Source organism: Dipteris shenzhenensis, chromosome 12, assembly GCF_047967505.1.
Source record: "Dipteris shenzhenensis isolate YYH24624 ecotype China chromosome 12, Dip_SZ_1.0, whole genome shotgun sequence".
Classification (NCBI taxonomy): Eukaryota; Viridiplantae; Streptophyta; class Polypodiopsida; order Gleicheniales; family Dipteridaceae; genus Dipteris; species Dipteris shenzhenensis.
In genome coordinates this window covers 7,012,970-7,025,345 of record NC_141607.1, presented here as the reverse complement: position 1 = coordinate 7,025,345, position 12,376 = coordinate 7,012,970, and the positions used below count along the sequence as shown (strand labels likewise).

Here is a 12,376-nt window from a genome sequence, read left to right as displayed (position 1 = left end):
GAGCCCTTCCTTTCCCTTCCTTGTTGTTGAGTCTTCTCCCCTACTAGAGCAGCCTCATTCTGAAGATGGCGGATTTTTGCAACCTCCTCTTGCTGGCTGAAGTCGTTTTTTGAGCTTTCTTGCGACAGATCTCCTCCCCTTGGTGTTGTCTGCTGCTGGCATGATTCTTGGACCTGAACGCCTCCATTCTCAACCACTTTTGGAGCTTTTCTCGACTTTCTTGGCGACAAAAGTCTTCCTTTCTTGATTCTGAAGCCATATTCTTGGACGTCTCTTCCTGCTCCTGCCTGGTGCAAGGCGCACTGAAAATGGAGTTGCTGGTGGGCTGGAATCACCATTCTGGTGGTCGCAATCATGGCGGATCTGTTTCAGCTTGCTGAATCTCTTGATCTTTTTTGGTGCTGGAAATCACTCATAGGCAGCTCCCTCCTATTGGCTGGATTCTCATCTTCTCTTTCTACTCTATGCTACTGCCATTTTCACTGAGTTTCTGCAAGGTTGGATGCCCTGCCGTTGGCCCGGGAGAGGACTAGGGCTTGTGATACTCTCTTCCTGGGGGTGCAGTGGCTAGCCTTGGGCTCAGTAATGGCTTGGATATATGTGAATGCATTGCTTGGCATGCTGTCAGGTTGTTCTACTTGTGTTATGCATGACTACTGAAAGGAACCAAGAGAATAGCACTGGAAGTTGGTCACTAGCACAGCAATGGGTTGGCATTTTACTGGGTTGCACCTGCGGGTGAGCTCTTGAAGGAAGTCCCTTTGTATTTGAGCTAACCAGTAATTAAATAAATACCGCAAGCGGCACCAAGTGTTGGGGCCAACAAGTGTCACTCTTCATGCTTTTGAGTAGGGGCATTCTAGCCTCCCTTGTCTTAAATGGTTCAATGATGCTATTCAGTGAAAATATATGCTCTGAGTTTTGTTTGTGGACAATGGCAATGTTTCAAGTTGGCTGTATTTCAGAATTGTGAGATAGTAGAGTCGGTTACACTGCCCTTTGTCGATCAAAGGCCGGTTACAGTCGGTGAGAGGGGGCAGCCCTGCTTCACCCCTATGGTGCTCTCAACCCAATCTGATAGCACCCCAAGAGCACGGACTCGCCCTCTGACGGACTCATATAGACTCATCACTCCCCAAATCATGACCTCTGGGAGATGCAGCTCTTGTAGTCGCCTGATTAGGCGAGAGCGATGGACTGTGTCGAAAGCCTTCCGACAGTCCACGAAGCAAGTGTAAACCTTATGGCGCCTCAACTTTGCTTCCTCGATGATGGCTCTCAAGGTAAAAATATGATCCAGTGTGGAGAGCTGTCTCTGAAAGCCTGCCTGCCTAAGTGCTCGCTGTCAATAATTCTCTATATGGCTATACTGATCGCCCTCTCCAATACTGATCCATAAATCTTAGCCAAAGTGTGGCCAATCATGAGGGTGCGGTAATTCCTAGTATCCATGGGGTCTCCTACCTTATGTATCAGTACAATGGTGGTGGTGCTCCAAGTAGATGGGAATCCATGGCATACGGCATGGTTCAACATCTGTGCTAGGACTAGGGCTAAGACCTCCTGCCCATGTGCAAAGTGCTCAGCGTGTAGTCCCTCATGATCCGGTGATCTCCGGTTATGGAGTCGCAGGAGCACCTCGCGTATGTTCGGTGTAGTGAACAAATGACATGTGGTGGGCTTGGGTATGTCTGACATATATGGGAGTGCCTGGCCTTGGACATCAAAAAAGAGAGCATGCATGTGTGTGCCAGACACCCGGTTCTGTGATAGGAATAGGCGTCTTTCCTTCTGTTGAGGAACCCCCAGCTGATAGTGGGATCACCTCCTCGAAAGGATCTAATCACCTCATCCATCCTGCGTGTGAGAAAAGCCCGCTTCTTTCGTCGCGACATACGACGTGAGACCTGTTGTGCCTCGAGTGGTGTCATGTCTCCCAAAACTCACTCACGTATGAGGTGAGCTCTCGTCTCTCTGCACGGTTTAGAGGTTCTAAAAATGTCCCAGAAGACACACAGATATATTGGACAGACAGCAACATAGCAACACTTCCTTTTGGCAGCTCTGAACTAGTACAATCAGATGAAAATAGCCTTGTAAGCTTAACTTTCTTTTGAAATTGTAAAGTAAACCCTTCAATTTCTAAGTCTCGTACTTAATTCCTCACGTGCCTTAAAAGTTCCTTAAACCCCATCTCAATTTCAAAAACACGATTAGAGAAAGGAGAGTTCTTACTAAGCAAAGCAATGCTTAAGCTTATTTTGTCACTCAAGAAGAAGCTGTCCACTGGAGAATTGTATTCAATTATTTTTTGTGTGTCCAGGGTTGCCACAAAGTTTATGGAGTATATTCTTCTGTACCAAGAGCTTTAAATGTATTATCCACAAGATTTTGTCTAAACTCTTAATTAAGAGACTTCCACATAAAAAGAGGGCTGAGGCATGAATGGAAGATTCAAAATTTGGCATCTAACAGAAATTATAATGGATTTTAAACACAAACCAAGATGGAATGAAGAAAATATCTGTTTGCTGACTCGAAGGAGGATATCAACACTGTTGGTTGCAGAAGGCAACTGCATTAAAGCAAAATATAGATTGTGAATTCCACCATGGTCCATCACATAACTTACAATCCGCAGAGCTCTCCTTGACAAATCTAGAAGGTTATGATTTTACCGTCAAAGCTCTGCTTAAATTGTCACAATTTCCACAACCCATAAATTTCGCAGGCTCACCAGCACCTTCCTTCCTCTTCTTAATCTGAAAATTTGAAATATAATACGCAATGAGGTGCAGAAAGCAAAGGATTTCAAGAATACGAAGTACTCTGAATGCCAATTTAGCTGTGCAAAACAAATTTGGCTCTATGCCTTAAACGAAACAATCATTCTACCATAACTTTTATGCTAAAACGTCCAATGAGAGTATCATGTGTTGGCACACATAAAGAAGAACTGATGGATAGACCAAATGACCGCACTTGGTGAAGGAAACCTTTGTGCATGTTATAATATGGATTGTAGCTACCTCCATTACCCACCTTAATTGTGAATGTCCGTCCACAAACCATAGCATCTTGCAGACGTGCAGATACCTCCTCACACAAAGAGGACAAGAAACGTTGTGCCTGTGAAGATTTAGAAACCATAAGATATCGCATTACCCTAAAGATAGAATAAAATATATGCCAAAGGCAGTACTGATACATACATCATTGGGAGAATTGAAACGAACACCCCAATTCACCTCTGCCCCAATCGACTTGCGTTCCTAGCAATTTCGGTGTATCCACAATTATTCAAGACCAAGCGAATGACAGTTCTATCTATAGCATATCTGTGAAGGTGAGTTACCAATTGTAACTACCTATCCACTGAAAAACAAATTCACTGAGATATGCTATATTATGATATTCAAGCTTGTGCACAAGATATATAAAAGGCTCATACAATGATTAAAGACAATGATTAAAGGGCCGTAATGGCATTACTTGACAATTCTGAACTTGGCGATGATCAATTCCCCGTGCATAGCACCAAAGCATATCACCAGTTTTCATGCCAAAATCTTTGTGGAGAGCCTCCTGCACTCACCAAAAGGCATATTAAGGCCCCAGCTACTCTGCCTAACAAAACAATTTCTCATTTTGCCTGATGCCTTCCCTGCCCATGTAAATAGGATGTATTTAGGGATCCCTTTTTCTGTTTAAACTTTTATATCAGGATTGAGGCTTGATTACAGTTTCTTTACACCTATATTGGTTCTGGATCAGCCGATCAGCAATCTCCTAAAACCATGCTCCATGTGTTCTTCATCATTCCTTGATATCATCTTGTGATTGTGCATGTATTATTTCTACTTATGCATTTGCATATAAAACTTGTTATACCTGACTTCCCATCCCCCACATCAAATACAACCTCACAATCTGCAGTCATGAAAAGGCAGATGTTCTGTCCACAAGGATGTCCAAAGAATAGCTGAAAAAGGCTTGAAGTTACATGATAAAATGAAATAATATTCCCAGTGGCAGTGGTAAAATTGGATGGTGACTACCCCAAAGATTGAGAGCGAGAAAGAGACGCACACACAAGAAGCAAAGGAACTGTAACACTCATCACACCTCCACGATGCATCACTCAAAAAGAAGTTATGTGTCAATGGCCAATCGTCAACTTCTTCTTGTTTCTGCCTTATTCAGCATCATATATAAAGCATGGGGTAGATGGTTCTGAGGATAGGAAGAAACTCACTGTATCTGTGCTGTCATTCTCATTTAGAGAGTGCAGAGCATTTCCAGATAGTCAATAATCTTTGGGGCAGAGCAGTTTGACTAGAGATTTTTGAGTCTCCATGTTTCAGTGACATTCTGCATACTCCCACTACTCTAGCACTTCCCTCTATCAATGGTTCTTTTTGGGATAATCTCAAGCACCTCTTCATACCTGGTGGAGGATGCTCTCCATTCTCTATCCAAGCCTTGTGCCAATCACTTGCCTTCAAGACAGGCGGTTTAGGACCAATGATCCCTTCGCGCGCAGGATGGTCACACGGGATGTATCGAGTATGGACTTCATAAACGACTTTCTTCAGAGGTTTCGAGTGTCATGCCTGCAAACAATTACCGCAAATAGGACAATCATGATACGCACTTCTTCTTTGTGTCAGTTGTAGGCGAACCATCAGAGAGGAGCTGACTGAGAATACAAATTAAGTCACGGATCTGGCAGAAACTTTCATTATTGTGAGGGATAGTGACATCTTCTTTGGGTTTCCTGCATATGGCATGAGATGGCATTACTTCCATCCTCATTGCGTGTTTGCTATTATTGATTCGGATCAAAAACCACGATTCTTGAGTCTGCTCTATTGGTTTCTCATCATCCCATTGAGTCTTACCACTCCTTATATGTTTACTAGTTTTCCAAATAGGTTGTTCAACTCCTATGTCTTATTTTCACACATACGTACGCATACATATATACATAAACCTTATAAAATTTGCAACCGTGACATCCGCCAACAGCAACGAACGATAAGCAGGATCATCCGGGTGAAGGGCCAATCGTTGAGGCAGTATATAATCTCAAGATGAGGTACTAGCTGAAAGCATAGTTTTTTCCATGCGTTACCATACGCATACGTCATACAAGTACGGAAGTATGATTGGAGTATGGTTCAGCCCCTGGGGCTGAAACATAATTTTACCCCCAAAAAATCAGAAAAATATAGATTGATCATTGTACACATTAAATTGACATAGAGGTATTAAACTTCCAGCTTGAAACTTGAAACTTGTATTAATTTTAAAGTCGTCACTCATGAGTCATGATTCATCATTCATGAAAGATTCCAGCCTCCAGAGACCGTAGTCATCTGGATGTCAAATGATGGAATCATAGATCATAGATTAAAGAAAAGGCTGCTAGTGTGCCACAGCCCGGAAATAAAGCATGCATGACAATTCACAACCGATGAGGCTCAAGCCTCAAGCTGCATCTTCATCCTCATCCTCTTGCTCATCCTCATCCTCATCATCATCCGCATCAATGCCCACATCCTCCTCCTCCTCCTCATCACTATCATCCTCATCTGCCTCGCCATGGAACTCCAAAAGACTAGAGCTGCTTGAAGCTGCAGCAACATCCATCATTCCTGTAAGTGTAACAATAGGGGCTGCAATGTCTTCTCCCTCTGTATCTGCTTGCCTCGCTAGCAGCCTATCATCAACCTTCTCCTTGTTGATGATTTCTAGGGTCACTTCTATCTTCTCAAATCCCCTTTCCTTGATTTTGGAAATGAGACGCAAATTAGTATGGATGTATACTAATTTCTCGGTAGTCTTTGAAGTATTCTTTGGAAGCAGCCTATTCCTTCTTTTAGTATGGATAAGAGAGAATGTGCTCCAATACCTCTCACAAGGAGAAGCACATGTGCCTTGCAAGAGCACTCGAAGAGCTAACCGCTCCAAATTTGGTGTGTGAGCCCCAAATGCCTCCCACCATTTCACCCCTTGGTGCATTCTCTTTTCATCCTTTGCAATCGCACAAGCAAATGTGCATGACATGGATTTGTAAATATCCAACTCATCACATAAGGTGCCCTAGCTATCAACATTATACTTGGTGTACCGCTCTATGGCATCCACCCATCGTGCACCTCCTTGTCACTATCTAGAATTTTCTCTCTCTAAATAGGATGGAAAACAAAAGCTGCCACATGCAATGGAGAATGCATCATATCCCACCTGTCAACACACAAGGCTCTAACATCAGCCAGCTTTGAGGAGTCAATCCCATCAATAATTGCCATCTTCTCGACCATCCGATCAGTGAGTTCATATACAAGTCCCATGGTAGCCCCTTCCCTATCAGCCAGGCGAAGGATCTTCAAAATAGGTGCACAAAGCTTCACAATGAGTCTTGCATCTTGCGAAAATGAGCACCCAATATAATGGAAGACACATGTTGTGCTTTCTTAGTGCGTGACACCTTCTTCTTGCAATACTCATCACACTAACAACCATGTGACGCAATCCATTGTATACCCTCTCATCCAACAAGTTTGCTAACATGATAAACATGTAAGCAAACCGTGTTTGTGTTGGCTTCACCAATTCCTTCTTGCTGAATTTTCTATATATTGCTAACACGGTGTGTTTCCGGATAACAAATGTCACAATCATGTTAGCATGTACCAACATTGGCTTCACCCATGCAAGCTTTCCAAATGTCCTCGAACAAGCGGTCAAGGCAATGGCATGTGCATCTAGTATCCTCCATCCCATGAATGAGGGCAATATTTACGTTTACAAGTGTATTGGCCCTTCCCCAAAGGCTTTAAGGCCTCTACAAATTCCCATTCCGGTCCTTTTTGTCTTCCCATTTGCAGATCTGCAAGCTGCAAATTTGCAAAAGAGGGCAAATAAGGCATTGGGCAAAGGAACAATTTCCAAAGAGGACTTGAAGCCCTTGTAGGCTGCCCTGTTATCTAGCATCAACTAAAGAGAGAGCGCATGTTCTTCAATCTCTTCTTGAATGTCAGCCTTGTTAACCTTTGCATCAAACTCCACAATCACTTCCTTCTTTGCGGTCTGCACTTCAGTGTGAACTAGGTCTTTGACTGTGGAGACTAGCTAGGGCGTAGGTGGGGAAGCCTTGTAAGATTTTACAACCTCATCAATGACTACCTGCTTGCCAAGTCCTTCTAGAACCTGAACTCTAGCTACTGCATTTGCCAATTGCATCTTTAACTCTCTTACATGCTCTTGTAGATTAAAAATCTGTTCATGGTGCCCAATGATGGGTCGGTCCAGACCTCCTCGTAGGTATGTATGTGCATACAAAGAGGGTGTCATAGCTGCAATGGTGGCGTATCGGGACCTGTTGCCTGAAATGATCAGGGTTGAAGGGGGAGACTTCGACGAGAGGCTCGGCCATTCCTTGCTGGCCATATCTTCTGCTGCCCCCTGCCTGAGCTAACCCCCTAGCAGGGCTGGGGGTTCAGCCCAACTAGTAGTTAACCCTGGGTTGGGTTAACCTCTGTCGAGGTTCGGTTAGGTCAGAGTTAACCTAAGTTAGGTTAACTCGTGCGGTGCTGGCAGCGCTGGTGGAGTTGACGACGGACGGTGACGAGGCTGTGGTGACAGGCGAAGAGGTTGAGGTAACGGGTGACGGGTGAGAGAGAGATAGAGAGAGAACATATGGGCAGTCCTATGTCAGCTTGCTCTGTTTTCTGCATGATTATGTCATACAATTGATGAGGATCTACTGTCCAACACATGCATTATCAATTCATGACTAAACGCAACTACTTGAACTATTCAATACATGCATTATCAATTCATGACTGAACGCAAGTACTCGTACTATTCAATACAGACAAAGAGAAAGAGAGAGATACGGACAGTCCTATGTCAGCTTGCTCTGTTTTCTGCATGATCACGTCATACAATTGATGAGGATCTACTGTCCAACACATGCATTATCAATTCATGACTGAACGCAACTACTTGTACTATTCAATACATGCATTATCAATTCATGCTGTGCAATTCTACTCGTACTATTCAACACATGCATTATTAATTCATGCTGTACACGACTACTCGTACTATTCACTGCCAAGCTGTACCTTAGAAACAGAACGAAGTTGAGTACACTTGTAAATATCTCGACTGTGCAGTTTCTCCTGCAATGCCCAACCAACTCCAGGAAAATCTTCAACAGATAAATCTGAAAGAAATTCCTTAACCTGGGAGAACCAAATCAGATATGAATAAGAAAAGATACTCTTTGGCAAATTAAGCACCAAGCCTGAGAAGCTAAGTAATCTCAAACCTGAAACAAGATGGCAGTATCTAACCAGTTATTAGAAATCAGAGTTCCACCTGTTCTGGGTAAATTTGGTATTGCCCATCTGGTTTCGCCTTTCGAGTTGCCATTCGGGCCAACAAAAGGTTTCCCCCTATCCCGACACTTGCAGTGCATCCTGTCAGATTGAAGATGTCTTTCCTGATGTTTGCAGCAAGCAGGTTTGGATCTCCCCTACCAGTTACATCCAGGTATGCTTCATCACAACTCACAGCCTGCAAAACTCACACAATAGCTAAACTTCTGAACCTAGTTCATGGCTCAAAATTCTTTGTTTGTCCACAGCCAAAAAAATATATATGGAGCATAGCTTTTCCTTCTTGAGGTGGACTGTTCAAGACTCACTTGAACTTTGTTGCAGTGTTCGTGAAGAATACCATAAAATTGATCAGCAACCTGAAAGAAATTGGATTTAGAGGATCTGCAGCACAAAAATCTTTCTGCAAATGCCCGAACATTCTGCAAAGTTGACATAATTTGCAGTCCATGCCTGTTTTTACATAAAATTTACCTTGACATTTTTCTTTCTCTATCCTGTAAAATTTTATTAGCAGTTTATAGCGCAAATGTCTTTGTCATTCCCAAAAAAAGATGTCGGTGGCATACTAGACTTCCACCTGGCATTGTTTGCTGAAGATGAGGCTATGGCAATGCATTATCATCAAGGATTTTCCTTAAGCCTACTGTCGTATTTGCAATACTTCTTTGTCGTTTAAACTTGTAGGAATTCCCATTTATTTTGTGAACCATTTTATATTTCACCTTCCCCAAAGGCAAGCCAAAATGGCTTAGAAAGAAGATGGATCGGTCTTTGGGTCTGCTCTAGTGTGCATAGTGTCCTCTTCAGAGTTGCATTCCCTACTCTCTCGTACAAGGATAGATCTCACAACTTGAGGTCTCATGGCGCTTGAGAGCCAGAGCACATACCGTAAAGAAGGCTATTCCTAGAAGGTCTCCAAGGTCAGGACCCCAGCACTCTCAAGAGGCCACGAAGCGCACGGAGGAGGAGGGTGCTGCCAATCGGCGTGCTCGCTGAACTGTGTGGGCAGATCCTTCTACAATAAGGGCAACATGGACGTGTGGAAAAAGGGTTCAAAGACCAGCCTGCCTGAGACTTCTGTGGTAAGATTCTACGGCTGCAATTTCTCTTCTTGGCAGTTGTTTGTTCGTCTATTGTTCATGGAGAAAGGGCTGTGGGGGGGGTGTCTCATACGGAGAAGAAACCCACTGACAGTAAGGAGAAAAAGCAAGAATGAAAAGGCTTTAGGTCTACTTGGATGTGCTTTAGGAGTAGATTTTGTCCATGATGTCGATATCTCCAAGACGGCTGCCCAGATCTGGGACATTCTTGAAACATTGTTCAGGTTGAGGGTGAATAATTCTAGGAAAATTGCTGAATCAAGAGCTGTTTTCTTTGCAAATGGGGGGAGCAGATTCCTTGGCTACCCACCTCAACAAAATGCAGGCAGTTATGAGACAGCTTCAAGCCTTAAATGTCCGGGTAGATGATGATGATGCAAAGGCCATTTTACTTACGGGCCTCCCACCTAAGTATTCTGAAATAGTTACCATACTTATGCTGAATTATAATGCACTCGATTTTCATGATTTTGTATCCATGCTTCTGAGTGAGGAAAGGAGGGCAGAGATTAACATGGAAGGTACAAGTGAACTGGCTTCTATAGTTACGGATAAGGAAAAAGGTAGGAAGAAAGACTTGGTTTGTAAATATTGTGGGCAGAAAAGGACACATAGAGAAATATTGCTACAAAAGAGCATTTGATGTGAAGCAAAAGGAATCCAACAAGAAGGCTTGCATTATGGAAGAGGAAGGACAATGCAGGAACGGAGGTAATTGACTTAGAGAAGGAAAATGCTTATACCTTTTAAGAGTGACATACACTTTCAGCTAGTAGTAGTAGAGTTTGTCCATGGCATTAAAGCTCCTCTGCAATCCATAATTTAGTACATTGGCTTGTGTCCCCTCTTGCCTTCTTGGACGACAGCAAGTACAACTTCAGCTTCCCACTCTAGCTGTGGGATTCTTTCCATGATATTGTCCAGCTTTTCCTTGTGACTTCCTTCAAACCAGCCCTCCGATAGACCCCCTATGCGTATGATTCTTGCATTTCCCACCCCTTTTTCCTGTTCCTACCGTGGGCTTCGCTCTGATCAATCTGGAGAACATGATGATCTATAACCTCTCTACTCGTCTCCAATCTGCAACACTGAGATCTCCTGCCCAAAAGGGGCTAGCATACATGGCTGCAGGTCTCACCAGCGTATCGAAAAGTAAGGACTTCGTGTCGGGATGCTGAAAATGTGACTGTGCACACTGCCTTTCGAGAAGAGCCAAGGCGGCATACCCTCTACTGATCCTATCTCGTGCTGCATGCGTCATGGTGAAGACTGGACCTCTAAATGTGGCGCCCAAATATGTATACTCCCTGACTAGCTCCACCTCCTGCCCATCAAATGTGAAAGAGAACTCACCTCTCCTATAAACCTGGTATGACGTGTTGAAGACCATGACTTTGGTCTTCCCAAGATTTACAGACAACCCTCTGTCCTGACAAAAGCTGTGGAGTGCATGGAGATGTGCCTGTAAACCCTGCTGGGAGGAAGAAATAAGAACCACGTCATCTGCATAGAGGAGAATCGGTATCGTGGATCCTGCCAGTAAAGAACCTGTACCACCCATCGTCTGTATGTACATCTCTAACTCATCAATATAGAGACCAAAGAGTGTCGGAGACAAAGGACACCCCTGCTTCACCCCTATCGTACTGCGTACTTCCCCCGACAGCCCCGCCCGTGTCCTGACTCTACCTGTGACTCTCTCATACAAGGCCATGATCGCCCATTGAATCTCCCCACTGAATCCCAAGTCACGAAGTCGCTGGAAGAGTCTGAAACGCGGCACAGTGTCAAATGCCTTTCTGAAGTCCACGAAGCAACAATAGAGCCGTTGCTTACGTGACTTCGCCTCCTCAATCAAAGCCCTGAGTGTGAAGATATGATCTAGAGTCGAGTACTCTGCACAAAATCCTGCCTGCCCTCTAGCTCTCATACCTGTCGCCTCAGCATGGTCATTTATATATCCTTCTAGAATGGTCGCATAAATCTTGGCCATGACATGGCCAATCATAATGGTCCTGTAGTTCGACGCCTCCAAGGGATCCCCCGACTTGTGTATGGGTACTATAGTATTTTCTAGCCAACTAGGTGGAAGACCTGTACAAATGGACTCGTTAAAAAGACGGGAGAGGACTGTAGCTAAGGCATCAGTCCCATGGATTACATACTCCGCTTGCAATCCATCATGGTCCTTAGCTCTCCCAGTCTTCAAACGATGAACTGCTGCTCGGACACTACTGGATGAGAATAAGGCAGAGGAGGTGGGTCTAGGCACATGGGATAAGTCGATCTGTGGCTGGTCTGGAATATCATATAAAGTGGAAGTATAGGCAAGCCAAACCTGCGGGTCTGTAAGAGGAGTTTGAGATTTCAAGCGAAGGAATTTCTTCCAGAAATCCTTGGAATCACAGCTGAAAAGTAAACTTCTCAGCTCCTCCTCATTCCGGGCTAGAAATTGGCGCTTTTTGCGTCACACCAAACGCTTGTAACTCTTCTTGGTCTCAATGAGGAGGGGAGACTTCTCCTGTGTCTCAAGGCGAAGCTTCCTGCGGAGTTCTTTACACTCCTCATCATACCATCCATAACAAGGCACAAGACCGACTGGTGGAGGACCGGATGTGTGGCAAGTGACGGGGAAGGACTTGTGGGCTGCCGAGATGATGGAGGTATGTACAAGGTCCCACCGATCCTGTGTGGAGGGTAGGGCATCGAGAAGGTGCGGACGGAGAAGACTACTCAGGTGCTGGCTATAAATATCATCGAACTGGTGGTCAAAATGAACCTCATAGTATGGCTGACGCTCATGATGTCTAGAAGGGGGGGCATGAGGAATCTGGGTAAGAATAAAGTGCAGACGTGCATGAT

General features: G+C 44.2%; 1 protein-coding gene across 10 annotated transcripts in view; it reads right to left on the bottom strand.

The window, feature by feature from the left end:
• The window catches only part of REV1 (DNA-directed DNA polymerase), a 68,031-nt gene that overhangs the window by 41,827 nt on the left and 13,828 nt on the right, over positions 1 to 12,376 (bottom strand). For all 10 annotated transcript variants that reach the window (XM_087382550.1, XM_087382549.1, XM_087382546.1 and 7 more), the window contains 8 exons: positions 8,720 to 8,770; positions 8,392 to 8,589; positions 8,136 to 8,255; positions 3,493 to 3,585; positions 3,213 to 3,272; positions 3,043 to 3,129; positions 2,679 to 2,762; positions 2,503 to 2,575 (listed from right to left, as the gene is read on the bottom strand). In XM_087382550.1, the coding sequence (XP_087238676.1) occupies positions 2,503 to 2,575; positions 2,679 to 2,762; positions 3,043 to 3,129; positions 3,213 to 3,272; positions 3,493 to 3,585; positions 8,136 to 8,255; positions 8,392 to 8,589; positions 8,720 to 8,770 (766 nt within the window). The remainder of the gene's footprint in view (positions 1 to 2,502; positions 2,576 to 2,678; positions 2,763 to 3,042; positions 3,130 to 3,212; positions 3,273 to 3,492; positions 3,586 to 8,135; positions 8,256 to 8,391; positions 8,590 to 8,719; positions 8,771 to 12,376) is intronic.